The 22,813-nt window shown below is 44.7% G+C and overlaps 1 protein-coding gene across 2 annotated transcripts in view; it reads left to right on the forward strand.

Moving 5' to 3' along the window:
• Positions 1 to 14,143: 14,143 nt before the first annotated feature.
• Positions 14,144 to 22,813, forward strand: part of PPEF2 (protein phosphatase with EF-hand domain 2) — a 41,468-nt gene continuing 32,798 nt past the window's right edge. The window contains exons 1-2 of one of the 2 annotated variants that reach the window (XM_023189796.2): positions 14,144 to 14,439; positions 19,757 to 19,869. In XM_023189796.2, the coding sequence (XP_023045564.1) occupies positions 19,815 to 19,869 (55 nt within the window). In that variant the 5' untranslated portion in view covers positions 14,144 to 14,439; positions 19,757 to 19,814. Of the gene's footprint in view, positions 14,440 to 19,281; positions 19,870 to 22,813 lie in introns of those variants that run through there. The other variant, XM_031935292.1, reaches the window with a different exon arrangement.

Consider the following 22,813-nt stretch of genomic DNA (forward strand, 5'->3'; position numbering starts at 1 on the left):
GTACATCTAGTTCTAGATCTTTGAGGAATTGCCATACTGTTTTCCATAATGGTTGAACTAGTTTACAATCCCACCAACAGTGTAAAAGTGTTCCTATTTCTCCACATCCTCTCCAACAGCTGTTGTTTCCTGATTTTTTAATGATTGCCATTCTAACTGGTGTGAGATGGTATCTCATTGTGGTTTTGATTTGCATTTCTCTGATGGCGAGTGATGATGAGCATTTTTTCATATGTCTGTTGGCTGTATGAATGTCTTCTTTTGAGAAATGTCTGTTCATATCCTTTCCCCAGTACCATTCAGGACATAGGCATGGGCAAGGACTTCATGTCTAAAACACCAAAAGCAACGGCAGCAAAAGCCAAAATTGACAAATGGGATCTAATTAAACTAAAGAGCTTCTGCACAGCAAAAGAAACTACCATCAGAGTGAACAGGCAACCTACAGAATGGGAGAAAATTTTTGCAATCTACTCATCTGACAAAGGGCTAATTTCCAGAATCTACAAAGAACTCAAACAAATATAGAAGAAAAAAACAAACAACCCCATCAAAAAGTGGGGAAAGGATATGAACAGACATTTCTCAAAAGAAATCCTGTCTTGGACTATGACTTACACTCTGTATTGCATTATAAATACTGACTTGCTTTCAAACCCCATGTGTGTCTCTCACATAGAAACCAACGTGACAGTGAAATTATTATATAACTTACTTTGCAACACTTATTACCCTTCCTGGATATGTGTGTGTGTGTGTGTGTGTGTGTGTGTGTGTGTGTGTGTTACATTCACAACAGCCTCTCGGTTTTGAGGTATGTATATTTGTTTTTATTACCTAAGCTCTATACATTATATATATTTTTAAAAATTTTGTCTGTGCTTAATGTCTGCTATAGAAAAAAATGCATATGTAATTGGGAATTAAGATACCATATTTCAAGTTAGAAACTGATTCTGTTGGAAGGGGAATCTTTTACATTTGCTCCTCTGGATTTATGTATGCTATGAATTTTGGTAGGAAAACGATTTTTTTCTCTCTAAATTTATTATTAACATTGTCTTAATGTTTCTATTTTATCCTGTTGGGTTTCAAACCTTTCTTATGTAATTTTTGGTCATTTTGTTTTACACTTTCTGTTCTTTTTGTCAATGTTCCATTTATAGGCATACAAGTGAAAATTCATATCATGTCAGTAATAACACCGATTTTGTCCTTTCTAATAAATAATGTTGTGCCTTGTAAGGTATCCAAGTTGATTTTTTAGTGTGAAATGAAGTCACAAACATAAAATTTCAATGTGCAGAGGCAGTAGTTAAACAGAGCTATTTCTGTCAAAAAATGTGGCAATACTGGAAATGTAACAGGTGGGTCACAGCTCTGTTTGAATATTTGTTTTGAAACACTTTGCTGAGAATATAAATGTGGAACAGTCATCCTGCCTTTATAGTGTATAACGCACTAGTAATGAAAATGTCTAGTTTTTCTTTTTGTCTCCAAACAACAAGGGCTACTATAACAAATTACCACAAACTCGGTGGCTTAAAATGACAGGCATATATTCTCCCACAATTCAGGAGACCAAAAGCCTGAAGTCAAAGTGTTAACAGGGTTGATTCTTCCTGGGAGCTCTGAAGAATGATCTGTGACATGCCTCCCTTCTAGCTCCTAGTAACTGCTGGCAATCCTTGGTGTTGCTGGGATTGTAGCCATGTGACTTCTGCCTCTGTTTTCACACGGTCTTCTCTGCGTCTCTGTACTTTACCTGCTCTATAGGGAACACCTGTTTTTGGATTTAAGGCTCAACCTAAATCAAGGGTGATCTCATCGTGAGACCCTTACCGTAATCACATCTGCAAAGACTTGTTTCCCACCCCCTCACCCCACTCCAGAGAAAGTCACACTTGCAGCTTCCAGGTAGATATGTCTTTGGGGCATTATTCAAACTATTAAAAATCTACCCTCTGGGAATAGGAACAGCTTCAGTCTCCATCGCCCAGCGTGAGCGACACAGAAGACCGGTGATTTCTGCATTTTCAACTGAGGTACTGGGGTCATCTCACTCGGGAGCGCCGGACAATCGGTGCTGGTGAGCTGCTGCAGCCCGACCAGCGAGAGCTGAAGCAGGGCGAGGCATCGCCTCACCTGGGAAGCGCGAGGGGGAAGGGAGTCCCTTTTCCTAGCCAGGGGAACTGAGACACACAACACCTGGAAAATCGGGTAACTCCCACCCCAATACTGCGCTGTAACACCGGCACACCGGAGATTATAACCCACACCTGGCCAGGAGGGTCCCACGCCCACGGAGCCTCCATCCGTGCTAACACAGCAGTCTGCGGCAATCTAACCGCAAGGCAGCAGCGAGGCTGGGGGAGGGGCGCCCGCCATCACTGAGGCTTAAGTAGGTAAATAAAGCCGCTGGGAAGCTCGACCTGGGTGGAGCTCACAGCAGCTCAAGGAAACCTGCCTGTCTCTGTAGACTCCGCCTCTGGGGACAGGGCTCAGCTAAAGCAGCAGAGGCCTGTCCAGACGCGAACGACTCTGTCTGACAGCTTTGAAGAGAGCAGTGGATCTCCCAACACGGAGGTTGAGATCTGAGAAGGGGCAGTCTGCCTGCTCAAGTGGGTCCCTGACCCCTGAGTAGCCTGACTGGGAGACATCCCCCACTAGGGGCAGTCTGACACCCCACACCTCACAGGGTGGAGTACACCCCTGAGAGGAAGCTTCAAAAGCAAGAATCAGACAGGTGCACTCGCTGTTCAGCAATATTCTATCTTCTGCAACCTCTGCTGCTGATACCCAGGCAAACAGGGTCTGGAGTGGACCTCAAGCAATCTCCAACAGACCTATACCTGAGGGTCCTGACTGTCAGAAGGAAAACTATCAAACAGGAAGGACACCTATATCAAAACCCCATCAGTACGTCACCATCATCAGAGACCAGAGACAGATAAAACCACAAAGATGGGGAAAAAGCAGGGCAGAAAAGCTGGAAATTCAAAAAATAAGAGCGCATCTCCTCCTGCAAAGGAGCACAGCCCATCGCCAGCAATGGATCAAAGCTGGTCAGAGAAGGATTTTGATGAGATGAGAGAAGAAGGCTTCAGTCCATCAAACCTCTCAGAGCTAAAGGAGGAATTACGTACCCAGCGCAAAGAAACTAAAAATCTTGAAAAAAGAGTGGAAGAATTGACAGCTAGACTAATTAATGCAGAGAAGGTCATAAACGAAATGACAGATATGAGAACCATGACACGAGAAATACGTGACAAATGCACAAGCTTCAGTAACCGTCTCGATCAACTGGAAGAAAGAGTATCAGCGATGGAGGATCAAATGAATGAAATGAAGCGAGAAGAGAAACCAAAAGAAAAAAGAAGAAAAAGAAATGAACAAAGCCTGCAAGAAGTATGGGATTATGTCAAAAGACCAAATCTACGTCTGATTGGGGTACCTGAAAGTGAGGGGGAAAATGGAACCAAATTGGAAAACACTCTACAGGATATCATCCAGGAGAACTTCCCCAACCTAGCAGGGCAGGCCAACATTCAAATTCAGGAAATACAGAGAACGCCACAAAGATACTCCTCCAGAAGAGCAACTCCAAGACACATAATTGCCAGATTCACCAAAGTTGAAATGAAGGAAAAAATCTTAAGGGCAGCCAGAGAGAAAGGTCGGGTTACCCACAAAGGGAAGCCCATCAGACTGACAGCAGATCTCTCGGCAAAAACTCTACAAGCCAGAAGAGAGTGGGGGCCAATATTCAACATTCTTAAAGAAACGAATTTTAAACCCAGAATTTCATATCCAGCCAAACTAAGTTTCATAAGTGAAGGAGAAATAAAATTCTTTACAGATAAGCAAATGCTTAGAGATTTTGTCACCACCAGGCCTGCCTTACAAGAGACCCTGAAGGAAGCCCTAAACATGGAAAGGAACAACCGCTACCAGCCATTGCAAAAACATGCCAAAATGTAAAGACCATCGAGCCTAGGAAGAAACTGCATCAACTAAAGAGCAAAATAACCAGTTAATATTATAATGGCAGAATCAAGTTCACACATAACAATATTAACCTTAAATGTAAATGGACTAAATGCTCCAATTAAAAGACACAGATTGGCAAACTGGATAAAGAGTCAAGACCCATCAGTCTGCTGTCTTCAGGAGACCCTTCTCACATGCAGAGACATACATAGGCTCAAAATAAAGGGATGGAGGAAGATCTACCAAACAAATGGAGAACAAAAAAAAGCAGGGGTTGCAATCCTAGTCTCTGATAAAACAGACTTTAAACCATCAAAGATCAAAAGAGACAAAGAAGGCCATTACATAATGGTAAAGGGATCAATCCAACAGAAAGAGCTAACTATCCTAAATATATATGCACCCAAGACAGGAGCACCCAGATTCATAAAGAAAGTCCTTAGAGACTTACAAAGAGACTTAGACTCCCATACAATAATAATGGGAGACTTCAACACTCCACTGTCAACATTAGACAGATCAACGAGACAGAAAGTTAACAAGGATATCCAGGAATTGAACTCATCTCTGCACCAAGCGGACCTCATAGACATCTATAGAACTCTCCACCCCAAGTCAACAGAATATACATTCTTCTCAGCACCACATCACACTTATTCCAAAATTGAACACATAATTGGAAGTAAAGCACTCCTCAGCAAATGTAAAAGAACAGAAATTATAACAAACTGTCTCTCTGACCACAGTGCAATCAAACTAGAACTCAGGACTAAGAAACTCAATCAAAACCGCTCAACTACATGGAAACTGAACAACCTGCTCCTGAATGACTACTGGGTACATAACGAAATGAAAGCAGAAATAAAGATGTTCTTTGAATCCAATGAGAACAAAGAAACAACATACCAGAATCTCTGGGACACATTTAAAGCAGTGTGTAGAGGGAAATTTATAGCACTAAGTGCCCACAAGAGAAAGCAGGAAAGATCTAAAATTGACACTCTAACATCACAATTAAAAGAACTAGAGAGGCAAGAGCAAACACATTCAAAAGCTAGCAGAAGGCAAGAAATAACTAAGATCAGAGCAGAACTGAAGGAGATAGAGACACAAAAAACCCTCCAAAAAATCAATGAATCCAGGAGTTGGTTTTTGGAAAAGATCAACAAAATTGACAGACCGCTAGCAAGGCTAATAAAGAAGAAAACAGAGAGGAATCAAATAGACGCAATAAAAAATGATAAAGGGGATATCACCACCGACCCCACAGAAATACAAACTACCATCAGAGAATACTATAAACACCTCTACGCAAATCAAATAGAAAATCTAGAAGAAATGGATAATTTCCTGGACACGTACACTCTTCCAAGACTAAACCAGGAAGAAGTTGAATTCCTGAATAGACCAATAGCAGGCTCTGAAATTGAGGCAACAATTAATAGCCTACCCACCAAAACAAGCCCAGGACCAGATGGATTCACAGCTGAATTCTACCAGAGGTACAAGGAGGAGCTGGTACCATTCCTTCTGAAACTATTCCAATCAATAGAAAAAGAGGGAATCCTCCCTAACTCATTTTATTAGGCCAACATCATCCTGATACCAAAGCCTGGCAGAGACACAACAAAAAAAGAGAATTTTAGACCAATCTCCCTGATAAACATCGACGCAAAAATCCTCAATAAAATACTGGTAAACCGGATTCAGCAGCACATGAAAAAGCTTATCCACCATGATCAAGTGGGCTTCATCCCTGGGATGCAAGGCTGGTTCAACATTCGCAAATCAATCAACGTAATCCAGCATATAAACAGAACCAAAGACAAGAACCACATGATTATCTCAATAGATGCAGAAAAGGCTTTTGACAAAATTCAACAGCCCTTCATGCTAAAAACACTCAATAAATTCGGTATTGATGGAACGTACCTCAAAATAATAAGAGCTATTTATGACAAACCCACAGCTAATATCATACTGAATGCGCAAAAACTGGAATAGAACTAACCCTAACCCTAACCCCTAACCCTAACCCCTAACCCTAAACATAACCCTAACCCTACCCCTAACCCTAACCCTAACCATACCCTAACCATAGCCCTAGCCCTAACCCTAACCCCTAACCCTAACCCTAACCCTAACCCCTAACCCTAGCCCTAGCCCTAACCCCTAACCCTAACACTAACCCTAAACCCAACCCGAACCCGAACCCGAACCCTAACCCTAAACCTAACCCTTAACCCTTAACCCTAACCCTAACCCTACCCTGACCCTGACCCTAGCCCTAGCCCTAACCCAACCCTAACCCTAACCCCTAACCCTGACCCTACCCTAACCCTAGCCCTAGCCCTAACCCTAACCCTTAACCCTGACCCTAACCCTAACCCTTAACCCTGACCCTAACCCTAACCCCTAACCCCTAACCCTAACCCCTAACCCTAACCCTAACCCAAACCCTACCCTAACCCTGACCCTGACCCTAACCCTAACCCTAACCCGGTTAGATCTGATCTTGTCTGGTTTAATCTGGTTTTATCCGGTTTGATCCGGTCTGGTCTGGTTTGACCCGATTTGATCTGGTCTGTTCTGGTCTCATCCAGTTAGGATCCGGTCTGGTGTGGTATGATCAGTTGTGGTCCGGTGCAGGCGCAAAGTCGCAGGTAGGCGCAGCGCAGGCGCGCAGTCGCGCGACGGCGCGGCTTAGGCTGGCCCAGCCACAGAGTAGCAGTTCGGCCCGGCACAGAATCGCGCGCCCGCGCGGCACAGGCGCAGAGTCTCAGGCCGGCGCGGCGCAGGCGCAGAGATGTGCCCCGGTGCGGCCGCACAGTCGCAGGTCGGCGCGGCGCCGAGTCGCGCACCCGCGTGGCGCAAGCGCAGAGTCGCAGGCCGCCACGGGCAGGCGCAGAGTCGCCCGCCGGCGAGGCACACGCCACTGCCGCCGCATAGTCGCAGGTCGCCGCGGCGCAGAATCGCGCGCCCGCGTGGCGCATGCGCAGAGACGCAGGCTGGCGCGGCGCAGGCGCAGAGACGCTAGCCGGCGCCGCGCAGGCCGGCGCAGCCGCAGAGTCGCAGGTCGGCGCGGCGCAGAGTCGCGCCCCCACGCGGCGCATACGCAGAGTCGCAGGCCGGTACAGCTGCAGAGACGCTAGCCGACGCGGTGCACTCCGGCGCAGCCGCAGAGTCGCAGGTCGGCGCGGCGCAGAGGCGCGCGCCCTCGCACGCATGCGCAGAGTCGCATGGCGGCGCGGCGCAGGCGCAGAGACGTTCGCCGGCGCAGCACAGGCCTTGTTTTTCTAAGACCAGCCGAGCGGGCGCAAAAGAACCAGCGGGTAGGCAAGTGTAACAGCAAAACTGCACGTTTATTTTGGTAACCTAAGGTGTGCGGGAGAAGTCTGTCGGCCTCCAGGGAAGGAGGCAGGCAGAGTCCCCCCCGTGGGGCTCTCGGACGGACTTCCCACAGTCCCGACATCCCGACAGGAGTGGGGCTGCAAGAAGGCCGCTGGGGCTGTGAGAAGGCCGCGCGGCTCAATGGCGGAGAGCGGCTTTTCTAGGAGTGGGAGGGCAATAGGTGGGGCATGGGCGTGTCAGGGGCGTTCCGCAGGTGCGACCAGGTAAATCTTGGTCTCTTCAGATTGATGTCACCTGGCGCATGCCCAGTTGGTCTGCACCCTCCCTGGGCGCCGGCTGCATTTTCGCGCGCGCGGGAAGAGTTGGTGGTGAAGAAGAACCCGGAAGTGCACCATCTTGCCTCCCTTCGTCCAAACAGTCTCGATCTTCTGACCTTGTGATCCGCCCGTCTGGGCCTCCCAAAGTGCTGGGATTACAGGCTTGAGTCACCGTGCCCAGCCTGTCCTTCCCGATAGAGGAAGAAGAGGACCAAGACTATCTTCTTTTTTATTTTTTTAAAGCCAAGGTCTCACTCTGTTGCTCAGGCTGGAGTGCAGTGGCATGATCACAGCTCACTGCAGCCTCAAACTCCTGTGCTCAAGCGATCCTCCCACCTCAGCCTCCCAAGTAGCTGGGTTCTACAGGATCTCCCTCTGTTGCTCAGGCTGGAGTGCAGTGGCATGATCTCCACTCAGCATAGCCTCTGCCTCCCCAGGTTCAAGCAAGTCTTGTGCCTCCGCCTCCTGAGTAGCTGGGATTATAAGCACATGCCACCAGGCCTGGCTAATTTTTATTTTTTATTTATTTATTTTTTTGTACTTTTAGTAGAGACGGGGTTTTCCCATGTTGGCCAGGATGTTCTCGAACTCCTGAGCTCAAGCAATCTGCCTGCCTTGGCCTCCCAAAGCGCTAGGATTATAGGCGTTAGCCACTGCATACTGTTTGCTGCTTTTTTTTTTCTTTCTTTCTTTTTTTGAGACAGAGTCTAACTCTTGTTGCCCAGGCTGGAGTGCAATGGCATGATCTCTGCTCACTTCAACCTCCACCTCCTGGGTTCAAGCGATTCTCCTGCCTCAGCCTCCCAAGTACCTGGGATTACAGGTGCCCGCCACCATGCCCGGCTAATTTTTGTATATTTAGTAGAGATGGGGCTTCACCATACTGGCCAGGCTCATTTTGAACTCTTGACCTCAGATGATCTGCCCACCTCAGCCTCCCAAAGTGCTGGGATTACGGGAGTGAGCCGCCGTGCCCAGCCTGTTTGCTGCTTTTTAATTGCCTTTAGCTCAAAATAATTCTTTTTTTTTTTTTTTTTTTTCGAGATGGAGTCTTGCTCTGTCGCCCTGGAGTGCAGTGGCGCAATCTCGGCTCACTGCAAGCTCTGCCTCCTGGGTTCATGCCATTCTTCTGCCTCAGCCTCCTGAGTAACTGGGGTCATAGGCAGCCGCCACCACACCTGACTAATTTTTTGTATTTTTAGTAGAGATGGGATTCCGCTGTGTTAGTCAGGATTGTCTCGATCTCCTGACCTTGTGATCCGCCCGCCTCTGCCTCCCAAAGTACTGGGATTAGAGGCATGAGCCACCACACCCAGCCTAGCTCAAAATCATTCTTATTTCAAAAAGGCATATTTTGGGGTGACGTATTTTGGTTTTCTTCACTGCAATATGACAACCCGGAGGACATTATCTTAACTGAAATTAGCCAATCACAGTGCTTACTGGAATAATTCCATTTATATGAGGTATCTAAAATAGTCAAACTCAGAAGCAGGGAGTAGATAGTGGTTGTCGAAGGCTAAGGGGCTGGGGAAATAGGAAACTGCTATTCAACTGGTGTAGTTTCATTTATACAAGGTGAATAACTTCTAGAGATCTGTACATTGTGCCTATTGTACACTTAATAATCTGTTAAGAGGCCAGGCATGGTGGTTTATGCTTGTAATCACAGCACATTAGGAGGCTGAGATGGGAGTGAAACAGGAGAGTTCCCTGGCTCCCCTTGCAGGACATGCAACAGGGGTGTTGCTCTCTGTTCAGCTGCCACAAGCTCAAACCCCTTATAGGAGGAGGAGCATACAGACAGGCAGGTGCAGGAACCAGAGCAAGCACTTTTGGGCTCTGGCCCCACGGCAGCTTCTAGGGGTGGTGCTTTGACTCCTGAAGCCCCAGTGGGCGTGCTACAGTGCTCTTTTAACTCTGCCATCCGCAGATGGCTTAAGTGTTAACCAGCTCAGTGCCTCCTTGGTACCCAGGCCCTTGTCCAGCACCCAGGAAGAATCAGGTTACACACAGACTTGAAGAGTGGTGAATGTGGGGGTTTTATTGAGTAGTGGAGGTGACTCTCAGCAGAATGAATGGGGAGCTGGAAGGGGAGTGGAGTGGAAAGATGATCGTCCCTTGGAGTTCAGCAGTCCTGTGGCAGAACTCCTCTCCAACTGTCCCCAGTCAGACTCCTCTAGATGTTCAGATGCTCCTTCTTTGCTGTGTCATTCTTCTGTTCTTTGACTCTTCTGCTCATCTCCTCATGGACCCAGGGGTTTGGGGTTTACATGGGTACAGGATGTGGGGTGTGGCGGGCCAAGAGGCAATGTTTGGGCATGAAAACAGGAATGCCTGTTCCCATTTGGGGCCTCGGGTTTCCAGGCTTGAGGGTGGGGCTTTTGGCAGGCAACTTCCCAGTATTTCCCTGTCTCCTGTTAGTATCAGGAAGATTGATTGGGTCTATGAGTTTGAGACCAGCTTGGGCAACGTAGTGAGACCTCTGCCTCTACAAAAAATGAAAATATTAGCTGGGAATGGTGATGTGTGCCTGTAGTCCCAACTACTTAAGAGGCAGAGGTGGGAGGATCACTTGAGCCTGGGAGGTTGAGGCTGCAATGAACTGTGATCATGTCACTGCATTCTACTCTGGGTGACAGAGTGAGATCCTGTCTCAAAAAAAGAAAAAAAAAATCTATTAAAAGGGTAGATTTCATGTTGTGTTCTTACCACAATAAAATAAATTTTAAAAACAAGAGGCAATAAAACTTTTTAAATTAAAAAGTTAAAATGTATTTATTTATTTATTTATTTTGAGACACTGTCTCACTCAATTGCCCAGGCCAGAGTGCAGTTGTGTGATCTCAGCTCACTGCAAACTCCACCTCCCTAGTAGCTGGGACTACAGGCACACACCACCATGCCCTGCTAATGTTTTGTATTTTTTATAGAGACAGGGTTTCGCCATGTTGGTCTGGTTGGTCTTGAACTCCTGACCTCAAGTGATCCACCCTTTCAAGTGCTGACATTACAAGCATGAGCCACCGCACCTGGCCTAAAATTAATTAATTAATTAATTTAAAAAATAAAAAAATTATTTTAAAATTGTTGGCAGGGCATAGCAGCTCACACCTGTAATCACAGCACTTTGGCAGGCCGAGACAGGTGGATTGCATGAGCTCAAGACCAGCCTAGACAACATAGCAAAACCCCATCTCTAAAAAAAAGTACAAAAATTAGCCGGGTGTGGTGGCACACGCCTGTTATCCCAGCTACTTGGGAGGCTGAGGCAAGAGCTTTGCCTGAGTCCAGGAAGGTGAAAGCATTGCCTGAGTCCAGGAAGGTGAAAGCGGCAGTGAGCTGTGATTGTGCCACTGCATACTAACCTGGGCAGGTGAGACCCTTTCTCAAAATATATATATATATATATATATATATTTTTTTTTTTTTTAATTAAAATGGCTAGGCCTACAGAACTTGCATGGAAGATGGAAAGAGTTGATTTTCAAAATCTTCTGTTTTTAAAAAGTACACAAGCGCCCAGGCATGGTGGCTCACGCCTGTAATCTCAGCATTTTGGGAGGCTGAGGCCGGCGGGTCACCTGAGGTCGGGAGTTCAAGACCAGCCTGACCAACATGGAGAAACCCTGTCTCTACTAAAAATACAAAATTAGCTAAGTGTAGTGGCACATGCCTGTAATCCCAGCTACTCAGGAGGCTGAGGCAAGAGAATTGCTTGAACCCGGGAGGCAGAGGTTGCAGTGAGTCAAGATCGCGCCGCTGCACTCCAGCCTGAGCAACAAGAGAGAAACTCTGTCTCAGAAAAAAAAAAGTACACAAGTAACAGATTTCTGGTATAAAAATAAACCAAACAGTACATAATGTGATCCTCTGCCTCTCTTCCCCACTTGTAGATGGCACTCTCTCCATGAGTACCCCTAGTGATAACTGCTGTCTGTACTCATTAAGACATTTAAAAATGCATAAACATTTTAAAATGTAGATTCTATTTTTATTCAGGTATGATGAGGCCAACAGATCAGGGGACAATTGCCATTTAAAAGATAGCTTATTACTCCTCGTTCCCAAGAGGAGGGGTCACACTGCACAGCCGCGAGAGAGAACACCGAGGTTGGTCACAGGCAGAAGACAGGGGAACTGTGGTTTTCAAGGGAAGGAATGGGTGAGGCAGGGTAAGGCGGCTAAGCAGGTGGAGGACTAGCTAGTTGGAATAGTGTCAGCTGACTCTTGACTGTAGACTGCCCTGAGTTGTCTGATATATGACGTCAGGGTGATTAGGGTAGAGAGATAGTGGCCTTGAGTATAAAAGTCTAGAAAAGAAGGGATTCGGAGGTAGGGCTCTAGATTGGTTAGTTTGCATCTCTAGGGATCAGCTAATCTTGGGAGGGGTAGTTCCTCCCTGGTCAACAAGGCCCAAAAATGTCACAGCATCAATATGGAAACTAGAAAATGTGGATAATACCACATAAAAAAATCTCTTAGGTTATTTTCCAACTTTTCCTGATCACAAATTATATAGTAGTAAAAATCCTTATATAGATTTTTGCATGGGTGTACAATTCTGTAAGATACTTAGAAGTATAATTTCTAGATTAAAGGGTTTACATATTTTAAATATGTAATTTAATAAATTACAATTAAAATTTAATTTAATTCCCAAAAAGTGAAACATTTTAAAGATCCCAGCAATAGTATATGGAGAGGGTCCTTTTTCTCATACTCTCAGTAATACAGGATTTTATCAGTCTTTTTTTTTTTTTTTCTGAGACGGAGTCTCGCTCTGTCGCCCAGGCTGGAGTGCAGTGGCTGGATCTCAGCTCACTGCAAGCTCCGCCTCCCGGGTTCACGCCATTCTCCTGCCTAAGCCTCCAGAGTAGCTGGGACTACAGGCGCCAGCCACCTCGCCCGGCTAGTTTTTTGTATTTTTTAGTAGAGACGGGGTTTCACCGTATTAGCCAGGATGGTCTCGATCTCCTGACCTCGTGATCCGCCCGTCTCGGCCTCCCAAAGTGCTGGGATTACAGGCTTGAGCCACCGCACCCGGCCGATTTTATCAGTCTTTTAGTCAACTTGGAGAAAGAATGTTAGCAGTCAACCACTAGCAAAAACTAAGCTAGGCCGGGCGCGGTGGCTCACGCCTGAAATCCGAGCACTTTGGGAGGCCAAGGCAGGCAGATCATGAGGTCAGGAGATGGAGACCATCCCGGCTAACACGGTGAGACCCCATCTCTACTAAAAATACAAAAAAATAGCCAGGTATGGTGGCGGGCGCCTGTAGTCCCAGCTACTCGGGAGGCTGAGGTAGGAGAATGGTGTGAACGTGGGAGGCAGAGCTTGCAGTGAGCAGAGATTGCGCCACTGCACTCCAGCCTGGGCAACAGAGTGAGACTCCGTTTCAAAATAAATAAATAAATAAATAAATAAATAAATAAATAAATAAATAAGCTAATGTGAAAATGTTAATATCAGACAAAAGAGAATCTAATTCAAAAAGAATTTTAAAAGGCAGAGTGGCAATTTTACATGGTTTAAATTTAATATCTAATTATATAGCTTCAAAACGTATAATGCAAAGACAAATACAAGGATAATTTACTAAATCTGTACTTGTTATAGAAATCTTCAAAATAACTCTTTCAAAGATGGCCAGATCAGGAAGAATAAATAAAGATAAAGAGGATTTGAGTTAACAGAATTAACAAATTTAGGCAGGGTGTGGAAGCTCACGCCTGTAATCCTAGCACTTTGGGAGGCCAAGGCGGGTGGATCACTTGAGGCCAGGAGTTCGAAATCAGCCTGGCCAACATGGAGAAACCCTGTCTCTACTAAAAATACAAAGATTACCCGGGCATGGCGGGGAGGGGGGTGCCTGTAATCCCAGCTACTCAGGAGGCTGAGGCATGAGAATTGCCTGAATCCAGGAGGCAGAGGTTACAGTGAGCTGAGATTGTGCCACTGCACTGCAGTCTGGCGACAGAGTAAGACTGTCTCAAATAATAATAATAATAATTAACAAACATGACCTACTAGATATAGACAAGTAAACAGAGTATCAATTTCTTTGAGAATTTCCATGGTGCAATTAGTACCTACCAGAACACACAGGCAAGCATCTTAGATTAACTGAAAAAGTAATTTGTCCAAGGATAGTGACTAACCACAGTTTAGGTTGTATCCTAAGGAAAGTGTCCATAGAAAGGGCAGGATATTTCAAGCAGGCTTTGCAAACAGAAAAACCAGCCACAACAAAGAATGCCTCCTATGTGGCTTCTGCTGAGGACTCCCCTTGGACTCAAGAGTCCCTAGGCCCCTGTGTCTTGTCAGCACTCTGCTATTTTGGGGCTAAGGAGCTCAGGCTTCTCAGACGTGGCCTGGGAAACACAGTCTTCTAATCCAGGAGAGTAAGAAGATTGAGGACTGACGTGGGTGCAGTTAGTGAAACCACCCAACTATGTAATCGCCCCCTTCAAATCCTCCTTGGAGGCCTGATCTGACTGACATCGGGAGGTGCCTACTGCTTCGAGGCAGGAAGCCTGAATTTTCTTCCCTGTCACAGTGAATGCTTCGCCAGGGCTGTGAATGTCACCATTGCTTTTCAGGGAGAAAACATGCCAGACTAGGGCTGCACCTTCTTTATTGGCTCTGTAGGTCTAAAAGAAATCAGATCAGCCTGGGATCCCTCAGCCAACTCTGAAGACAGGATGGGGATCACGCCCGCATGTTAAAGAGATTTCTGCCTTGCTGTGTCTCATGGTAAATAAAAAACCCAGCAAAGAAGGTAAGAACTTTTTATCTAGCCTAAAGTAGAAATGAGTGAGACCAGGAGGGCGACAAACTTATGTTTTTACCTAGGAAATAAATACAGAGTTGTTTTGGCGACAAAGGTCAAAGACAGCTCCTCTGTTATCTATCATCTCATCCAAATGGGGTCTTTGCTGTCTATGTGATGAGATCTTCAAGTGCTGGGTGACCATTCTGCCCTGGATTTCTTGGGCTCACTTAGTGGACAGATTAACACTTTTTTTTTTTCCCCCTAAGAGACAGAGTCTCACTATGTTGCCCAGACTGGAGTGCAGTGGCTGTTCATAAGTGTGATCATAGCACACTACAGCCTCGAACTCCTGGGCTCAAGCAGTCTTCTCACTTCAGCCTCCTGAGAAGCTGGGACCCCAGGCATGCCACACTACCATGTACAGCTAATTTTTGTTTTTCATGATAATGTAAGGCATTGATGATGCTAAGCCAAATTTTAGAAGGAGAAAGGGTCTCACCCACTTTGGGTGAATGTGCTAATCACCTGGAGAGATGGCTCAGCTTGGGAAATCACCAGGGGGAGAAGACAGCTGGTGATTACCAAAGGTGCTGATTCAACAATCTCAGGCTCCCTCAAGCTCATTTTCCATGGCTGACCTTATGACGTTTTCACGTTTTTAGTTTTTTTCCCTTGAGAATTATTCTACTTCCCCTTTCTGTTCATTTCTCTTATTTTTTTTTTCTTGAGACAGTCTTACTCTGTCACCCAGGCTGGAGTGCAGTGGCAAGATCTTGGCTCACTACAACTTCCGCCTCCCCAGTTCAAGCAATTCTCCTGCCTCAGCCTCCTGAATAACGTAGCTGGGATTATAGGCACGTGCCACCATGCTCAGCTAATTTTTGTATTTTTAGTAGAGACAGGGTTTTACCATCTTAGCTAGGCTGGTCTCGAACTCCTGAGCTCAGGTGATCCACCTGCCTCAGCCTCCCAAAGTGCTGAGATTTCAGGTGTGAGACACTGCGCCTGGCCATTTTTCCTATTGATTTCTAGAATGTTCTCTGCTTGTCTGTAGATGACTCCATCTTCTTCTCTTAAGCAGCCATATGTGATACCCAGTCAGAGCCACTTTCTAATTTTTCTTATGTGTAAAAATTTTAGAAAAATATTTATTGATTTTTAATTATAAAAGCTGTAATAGATGTATATAAGTTAAAAATGGAAATCTCTCACCCAACCTCATTCTTCAGAGGTAATTACTCTTAATAGCTTGGTGTATAGTCTTTTATTTTTATATACTTACTGTTTTTTTTATACAGATGGTATCACACTAGGCATACTCTTCTGGAATTTGCTTTTCTTCATGTAACAATATATCTTGGGGCCGTTTTCACATGATTGCATATCGACTTGCCTTGTTCTTTGTCATGGTGGAATACAATTCCATTGTTTTTAAAGCATCTTGATGTATTTTTTCGATTCTTTACTGATAATTTCTTAAGGTGCTTTTTATTTGAGGAGGAGAAGGACTTTAAGAGATTTTTGAGGATGTCGTTTAAGAAAGCTCCTTATCTATGTTTTTCATGATGATGACAAACATTTGCAAAGTACTCCTCATATATAACCTCACTTTACGCTCCTAACAACCCTGTAATGAAGTTACCATTATCCATAAATAACAGAGAAACAGATGAAACCATGGAGCCCCAAGGCAGGGATCGCATGTGCCTTTGTTGTTATAATGGTAGCTGGGTACCCCTTTCCCCCTTCCACATGACATAGGAAAACATATCCTTTTTGTCCTTGGTAACAAAAGGTCACCAAGAGTTAGTTACAACCACCTGATGGGAGACTTCATTTCTTTCATCTCTTGTGGTTGTTCTAAATAGTTACTGGTCCATGATAGATATCAACTTCCTTACTCTAGAGCAATGCTATATTTCTGTCTCCAATAAATTCTTTGTAGGTCATCTTATTCATCTTATTCTGCCACTATTTTTGAATTCATAAATTCATGAGAAAAAGTTGCCTAAGGGCAAAAGAGGATTTATTTAACAAGAATCTTTGACCCAGCAATAATCACTATCCATCCCGCTGATTCATGTAGCATTGAAATAGTATGCCTTTTACTGCCTCCAAGAACATGTTTTTGATTGTTGATATTTAAAGATAAATATGGTATCAGATTCAGTCCATCAACATATATTGAGGTTTTACTGTATACTAAGCACTTTAAATATATTATTTATGATCCTTGAAGATATATAGATGAGAAATCTGAGTCTCTGAGAGTGTAAGTGCCCAAAATTGAGTGAGAAGGTGAACAAAAATTCTCACCCACATCAAAAACTCTTAAATACACAACTTGGCTATGCAGGCAAGTTACCAATGTATCAAAGCAACTTGTGAGTCACTGACAAGCAGAATCATTGCTGAAGTCCCTTCTAGCTCTAAAAACTGTGCAAATATTTAGGAGCAGTTTTGTTGGTTTGGACATGATGGCTTCTCACTTTAACCCAAACTCAGATTCTGGTTTCATGACATCTCATAGAACTGGGAACCATTTGGCACACAAAAAGAGATCACAGTCTTTTTTCCTCTGGTTATTTATTCAAAATAAACTAGCCAACATAAGCAAGGTGAGACTTTAATTTTGATTTGCAAAAAAAAAGACAACAACTCTTTGATAATCCCCAATACCACAACCTTCAAAAATAGGGGAGGAGAGTGGGGTAGAAATGTGGTAGAGAAAAGCATAAAAGAAGTGGAATTCACTCTTGATGTTAAGTCAGTACATCTCACATTACCTCCTGAAGAAGAACTAGAGAAAGTGTCATCTTTGTTGTATAAAAAGAAATATAGCATAATGATCCCACTACACTTTGGATGTATATCCATAGGAAGTGAAATCAGTATTTTGAAGAGACATCTGCATGCTCATGTTTATTGTAACATTGTTCACAATAGCCAAGAGATAGGATCAACCTATATTCCCATCAGTGGATGAATGGATGAAGAAAATGTAGTATATATGCACAATGGAATACTATTCAGCCACAAAAAGGATGAAATCCTGTTCTGTGTGACAATATGGGTGAACATAATGGGAGGATAAGCCAGGCACAGAAAGACAAATACTGCATGATCTCACCCATATGTGGGAGCTAAAAAGAGATCATGAAAGTTGAGCATAGAATAATGGTTACTAGAGACTGGGGAAAATAGAAGGAAGCAGGAGATGGGAAAAGTTGGTTAGCAGGTACAATGTTACAGTTAGATAGAAGGAATAAGTTCTGGCACTCCATTGTACAGTAGGGTGACTATAGCTAACAATAATGCGTTGTATATTTCAAATAGAAGAGAGAATTTTGAATGTCCTCATAACAAAGAAATGATAAATATTTAAGGTGATGGATATGCCAATTACCATACTTTGATCACACAATGTATACATGTATCAGAATACCACATTGTATCCCATAAATATATACAATGATTACGTGTAAGTAAAAAATAAACAAGGCATAAAGTTTACTCAGTTAATATTTATGGAATCCCTACTTTATGTCAGGCACTGTGCTAAATCCTGGGGTTAAAACGATGAATTTGCTTACAGTCTTTCTCTGAAGGAACTCACAGTCTAATAGTACAGAGATAGGAGATTAAAGACTGTAATATGGTATTGCAGTGATGGAAATGTGAACAGGATATTCAGGAGCTCAGAGGAGGGGCATGTCAAGCTGGCTTCTTTAAGGAAGGTGATGCTTAAAGTGAGCCTTTAGGAATGAATACAGTTAGCCAGCTTAAGAGAAGTGGGATAGAAAGAACATTCCAAGTAAGAGCAAAAATACAGAGGTCATGGTAGTTAAAGTACAGAATTTGAAGAAAGGAGAGAAGAGAGATGAGGCTTTTGGGGAAGATGTGTGTTTTGTTTTGTTTTGCTGTTATTGTTGTTGTTGTTGTTTTAGGCAGAGTCTTGCTCTATTGCCCAGGCTGGAGTGCAGTGGTTCCATATCGTGGCTCACTGCAACCTCTGCCTCCCAGGTTCAAGCCATTCTCCTGCCTCAGCCTCCAAAGTAGCTGGGATTACAAGTGTGTACCACCACACCTGGCTAATTTTTTTGTATTTTTAGTGGAGATGAGGTTTCACCATGTTGGCCAGGCTGGTCTCAAGTGATCAGCCCACCTTGTCCTCCCAAAGTGCTGGGATTACAGACATGAGCCATGGCACCTGGCCTGGAAGATGAGTTCTATTTGAAGTCTGAGACACCCCAGTGAAATTTCAGGGAGCTGAGTATGTGGGGCTGAAGTTGAGGGATCATCTGGGATGGAGACAGAGATCTAAGAGTTAGGAAGTGATAGCTGAAAATGTGAGAGTTAATTAAACCAGCCGGGGAGCATATACCAAGTGATCAACAGATATTTGAGACTAGAATGCAAGTGAAAATCAACATTTAAGGGACAGACAGAGGAAAGTGAGCTCAAGAAGCAGAGAGAATAAGTAGTCAGAAAGATGGGAGCAAACACAAGAGTCTGGTATCACAGAAGCTCAAGGTGTAGAACTGAAATAAAGGTGTGGTCTGGCCAGTCGTGGCGGCTCACACCTGTAATCCCAGCACTTTGGAAGGCCGAGGCCAGGCGAGCCGATCACGAGGTCGGAAAATCGAGACCATCCTGGCTAACACAGTGAAACCCCATCTGTACTGAAAATACAAAAACGAAATTAGCCAGGAGGCTGAAGGGGGTAGAATGGCGTGAACCCGGGAAGCAGAGCTTGCAGCGAGCCAAGATAGCGCCACTCCAGCCTGGGCGACAGAGAGAGACTCCGTCTCAAAAAAAAAAAAAAAAGAAAGAAAGGTGTGGCCTGTGGAGACAAATGGCCTTGCTGTTCTGGCAAGGTAACGACTGAAAAGATGAAGGCATTAGAGACATCAGGAAAGGCTTTGATCAACAGTGAGGATGAAAAGGGTGATTTTGAGGGGAAGTAAAGAGAAAATCTGTAGTCTACTCTTGAGATAAATCTGGATGAGAAGAGAAGAGAGGTTGGGTGACAGAGGAATATAGGAGGTCAAGGGAGGAGGAGGTGGCAGAAGAATTGCTTTGAGAATGCAAAATAAGAGATTTCAGTATATTTCTAGACTGAAAGGAAAAGGCAGTGGAAAGGTTGCAAATGGGAGACGTAGGGAATGACAAATGGAGGGAACTCTCAGGGGAGGAACATCTTATGCACTGAGACTGGAGAGGTAGAGAGGATGATCTCACATGATTGATAGACAATTTGGCCCACCCGATTTAATACTCTGCCTGAATCTCCTATTACAGATTCTCTCTTCTTTTTTGTCAGCAAACAGCTCACTGTCCTCTGGATCTGCTGCGTCCTACAGGAGCATTGCGCTTAAACTATGGGAAGCGGCACCTCCACCCGACATCATTTTGCTTTCCAGAATGCAGAGAGAGGTAAGTGTTTCCCACGTTCCAAACCAGCTGTGGGTACCACAAAGCCCATATTGCATGGAGAGGGTTGGGGGTTCTCAAGGTAGAAGCAGAAAACCCTTACATTTCTCCTCAGGCTAACTCTTAGAGGTCAGCTTCTCCTTCTTGTGAAATGCCCACCAAAATGTCCAGTTGAAGTATATTTGACAGAATTAAAATTTGCTCAGGGAGTTAGTGTTGTCCATTGGGGTTGATCCCAAACTACCCAAGTACAAACGAATGAAATAAAAGGGGATGAAACACATTCCAGGCAGAGGGTAGAGCATGTCCAAAGGTCAGGAGGTGGGACGAAGGAAGCATGAGCTCCCTCTAGTGGCTAATCTAACAACTTTTTAAAAACAATAGACCAGGAGTTGTGGGTCACACCTGTAATCCCAGCACTTTAGGAGGCTGAGCTGAGAGAATCTCACTTGGGTCCAGGAGTTTGAAACCAGCCTGGGCGACAGAGCAAGATACCATCTCTACCAAAAAAAGAGACAAAGTCTTTCTCTGTTGCCCAGGCTGGAGTGCAGTGGCATGATCTCTACTCACTGCAACCTCCACCTCCTGGGTTCAAGTCATTCTCCTGCCTCAGCCTCCCGAGTAGCTGGGATTATAGGTGCCTGCCACTACGCCCGGCTAATTTTTGTGTGTGTGTTTTGTTTTGTTTTGTTTTGAGACGGAGTCTCGCTCTGTCGCCCAGGCTGGAGTGCAGTGGCTGGATCTCAGCTCACTGCAAGCTCCGCCTCCCGGGTTCACGCCATTCTCCTGCCACAGCCTCCGGAGTAGCTGGGACTACAGGCGCCTGCCACCTCGTCCGGCTAGTTTTTTGTATTTTTTAGTAGAGACGGGATTTCACCGCGTTAGCCAGGATAGTCTCGATCTCCTGACCTCGTGATCCGCCCGTCTCGGCCTCCCAAAGTGCTGGGATTACAGGTGTGAACCACCATGCCCGACCTAAAAAAAATTTTTTTTTTGAGACCGAGTCTCCCTCTGTTAGCCCAGGCTGGATGGCAATGGCAGGATCTTGGCTCACTGCAACCTCCACCTCCTGGGTTCAAGTGATTTTCTTGCCTCAGCCTCCCGAGGAGCTTGGTCTACAGGTGGGTGCCACCACGCCCAGCTAATTTTTTGTATTTTTAGTAGAGACAGGGCTTCACCATGTTGACCAGGCTGGTCTCGAACTCCTGACCTCAGGTAATCTGCCTGCCTCGGCCTCCCAAAGTGCTGGGATTACAGGCATGAGTCACCACACCCAGCAAAAAAAAAAAAAAAAAAAAAAAAAAATTAATTAGCTGAGTGTGGTGGTGAGCACCTGTAGTCCTAGAAAATTGGGAGCCTGAGGTGGGAGGAGTGCTTGAGCACAGGAGTTCAAGCCTGCAGTGAGCTATAATCATGTCACTGCCCTCCAGCCTGGGTGACCGAGTGAAACCATTTCTAATATGGTGGGGATATCAACTGCGATATAGATTGCAAATATTTTTTCCCAGTTTGTCATTTGTTTGGACTAATTTTGGAATTAGCTTCAGCTCAGGATTTCCTTATCTTGTGAATAACACGAATTCAACCCACACACGCCACAGGTTGAGACTTCCTATCTCACTGAGTTCTAGGCCAGCTCACCTCCTGCTACCACAGGGGCTGGTAGGCAGAGATGTATTAGATCGCGCAAGGTACAGAAACTTCCCCAGCTCCTGCTTTTTCACAGACAGTCCATTTACCACTCCCTGCCATGCACAGAATCCAAGAACTCACTCCCATCGCCATGTGGGTGTTAAACCCCCAGCTCCTGAGACATGTGTCTGGCCGAGATTCCCCTGGGGCCTGCCTGACTTCAATGCCTGTAACTGCCTTTGGTTATGGGTTCTGTCTTCATTTCTGGCACCCGGAGATCTCCCTTCAATGCTTTTGATTTCAACTATTAGTTAAAAAGAAATTTAGCTCATTTTATGCAGCTTTTTTAATGTGTTGGAGTGTGAGGGCGTTCTACATCTGCTTAAGCATGCCGTTTCTTATTGGAAGTCGATATTAGGCTATTTTGCTTAAAGGGATGTCATGATTCATTAATTTTTTATTGGTTACCTTTTGGCAAGCTTATACTTCCATTAGAGAAAGGTACTTCTTCCTAAAGGCATCATTTTTTTTCCCTTTAAATCAGTGTTGTATATAGAGACATAAATATTCTTGACAAGATGATAAAAATAAGAGAGTAACCATCAAAAAATTTCTCTGTTCTATTTTTCTTAAATAATTTATCTGTTCTCCCACACCCTACTGTGCATTGCCTTGGTTCACAATTTCCTCACAGTGTTATTACATGTAGAGTTTTTACAGCCCAGGTGTATTTGTAATTTGTACCCTAATAATTTAGTTTACACATGGCCCAAGTAAGAAGGGCCTATACCTTTTTGCATTGTGCTATTAAAAATACATAATAGGTTAAAGGATTTTAAAAGATCCAGAGCCCATCTCAATTAAAAGCAAGCCAGCTCCTCGCCACACCCTACCAGATAGCCAACTGGGAGGAAGAAAAGAAGAGGGAGAATGAAAGGTGTTGCCCGATTCTGCTGCCTGAGTAGCCAAAGCAAGACTGAGCATATAATATGTATGTCTCATCATTGGCAACACTGGCCTTAGAATGCTCAGGGCAAGGCGTTAGCAGACAACATTGATGTCCATGATCTTCCTCAGTAGTCCTTAACTTTAGCACAAGTAAGAATTAAGTACGGGGCTTGTCAAACCTTCAGATTCCTTCCTGGATTCCACCTGTAGAGATTCTGATGTTGCAGGTCCAGGGTGAGGTGTAGCAACCTGCATGTTTACCAGGAATCTCTAAAGAATCTGTGGCACCAGCCCTGGACCTCTCATTCACTATTCTCTTTTGTGTGTGTGTGTGTGTGTGTGTGTGTGTGTGTGTGTGTGTGTGTGT

The sequence above is a fragment of the Piliocolobus tephrosceles genome, chromosome 3 (assembly GCF_002776525.5).
Source record: "Piliocolobus tephrosceles isolate RC106 chromosome 3, ASM277652v3, whole genome shotgun sequence".
NCBI lineage: Eukaryota > Metazoa > Chordata > Mammalia > Primates > Cercopithecidae > Piliocolobus > Piliocolobus tephrosceles.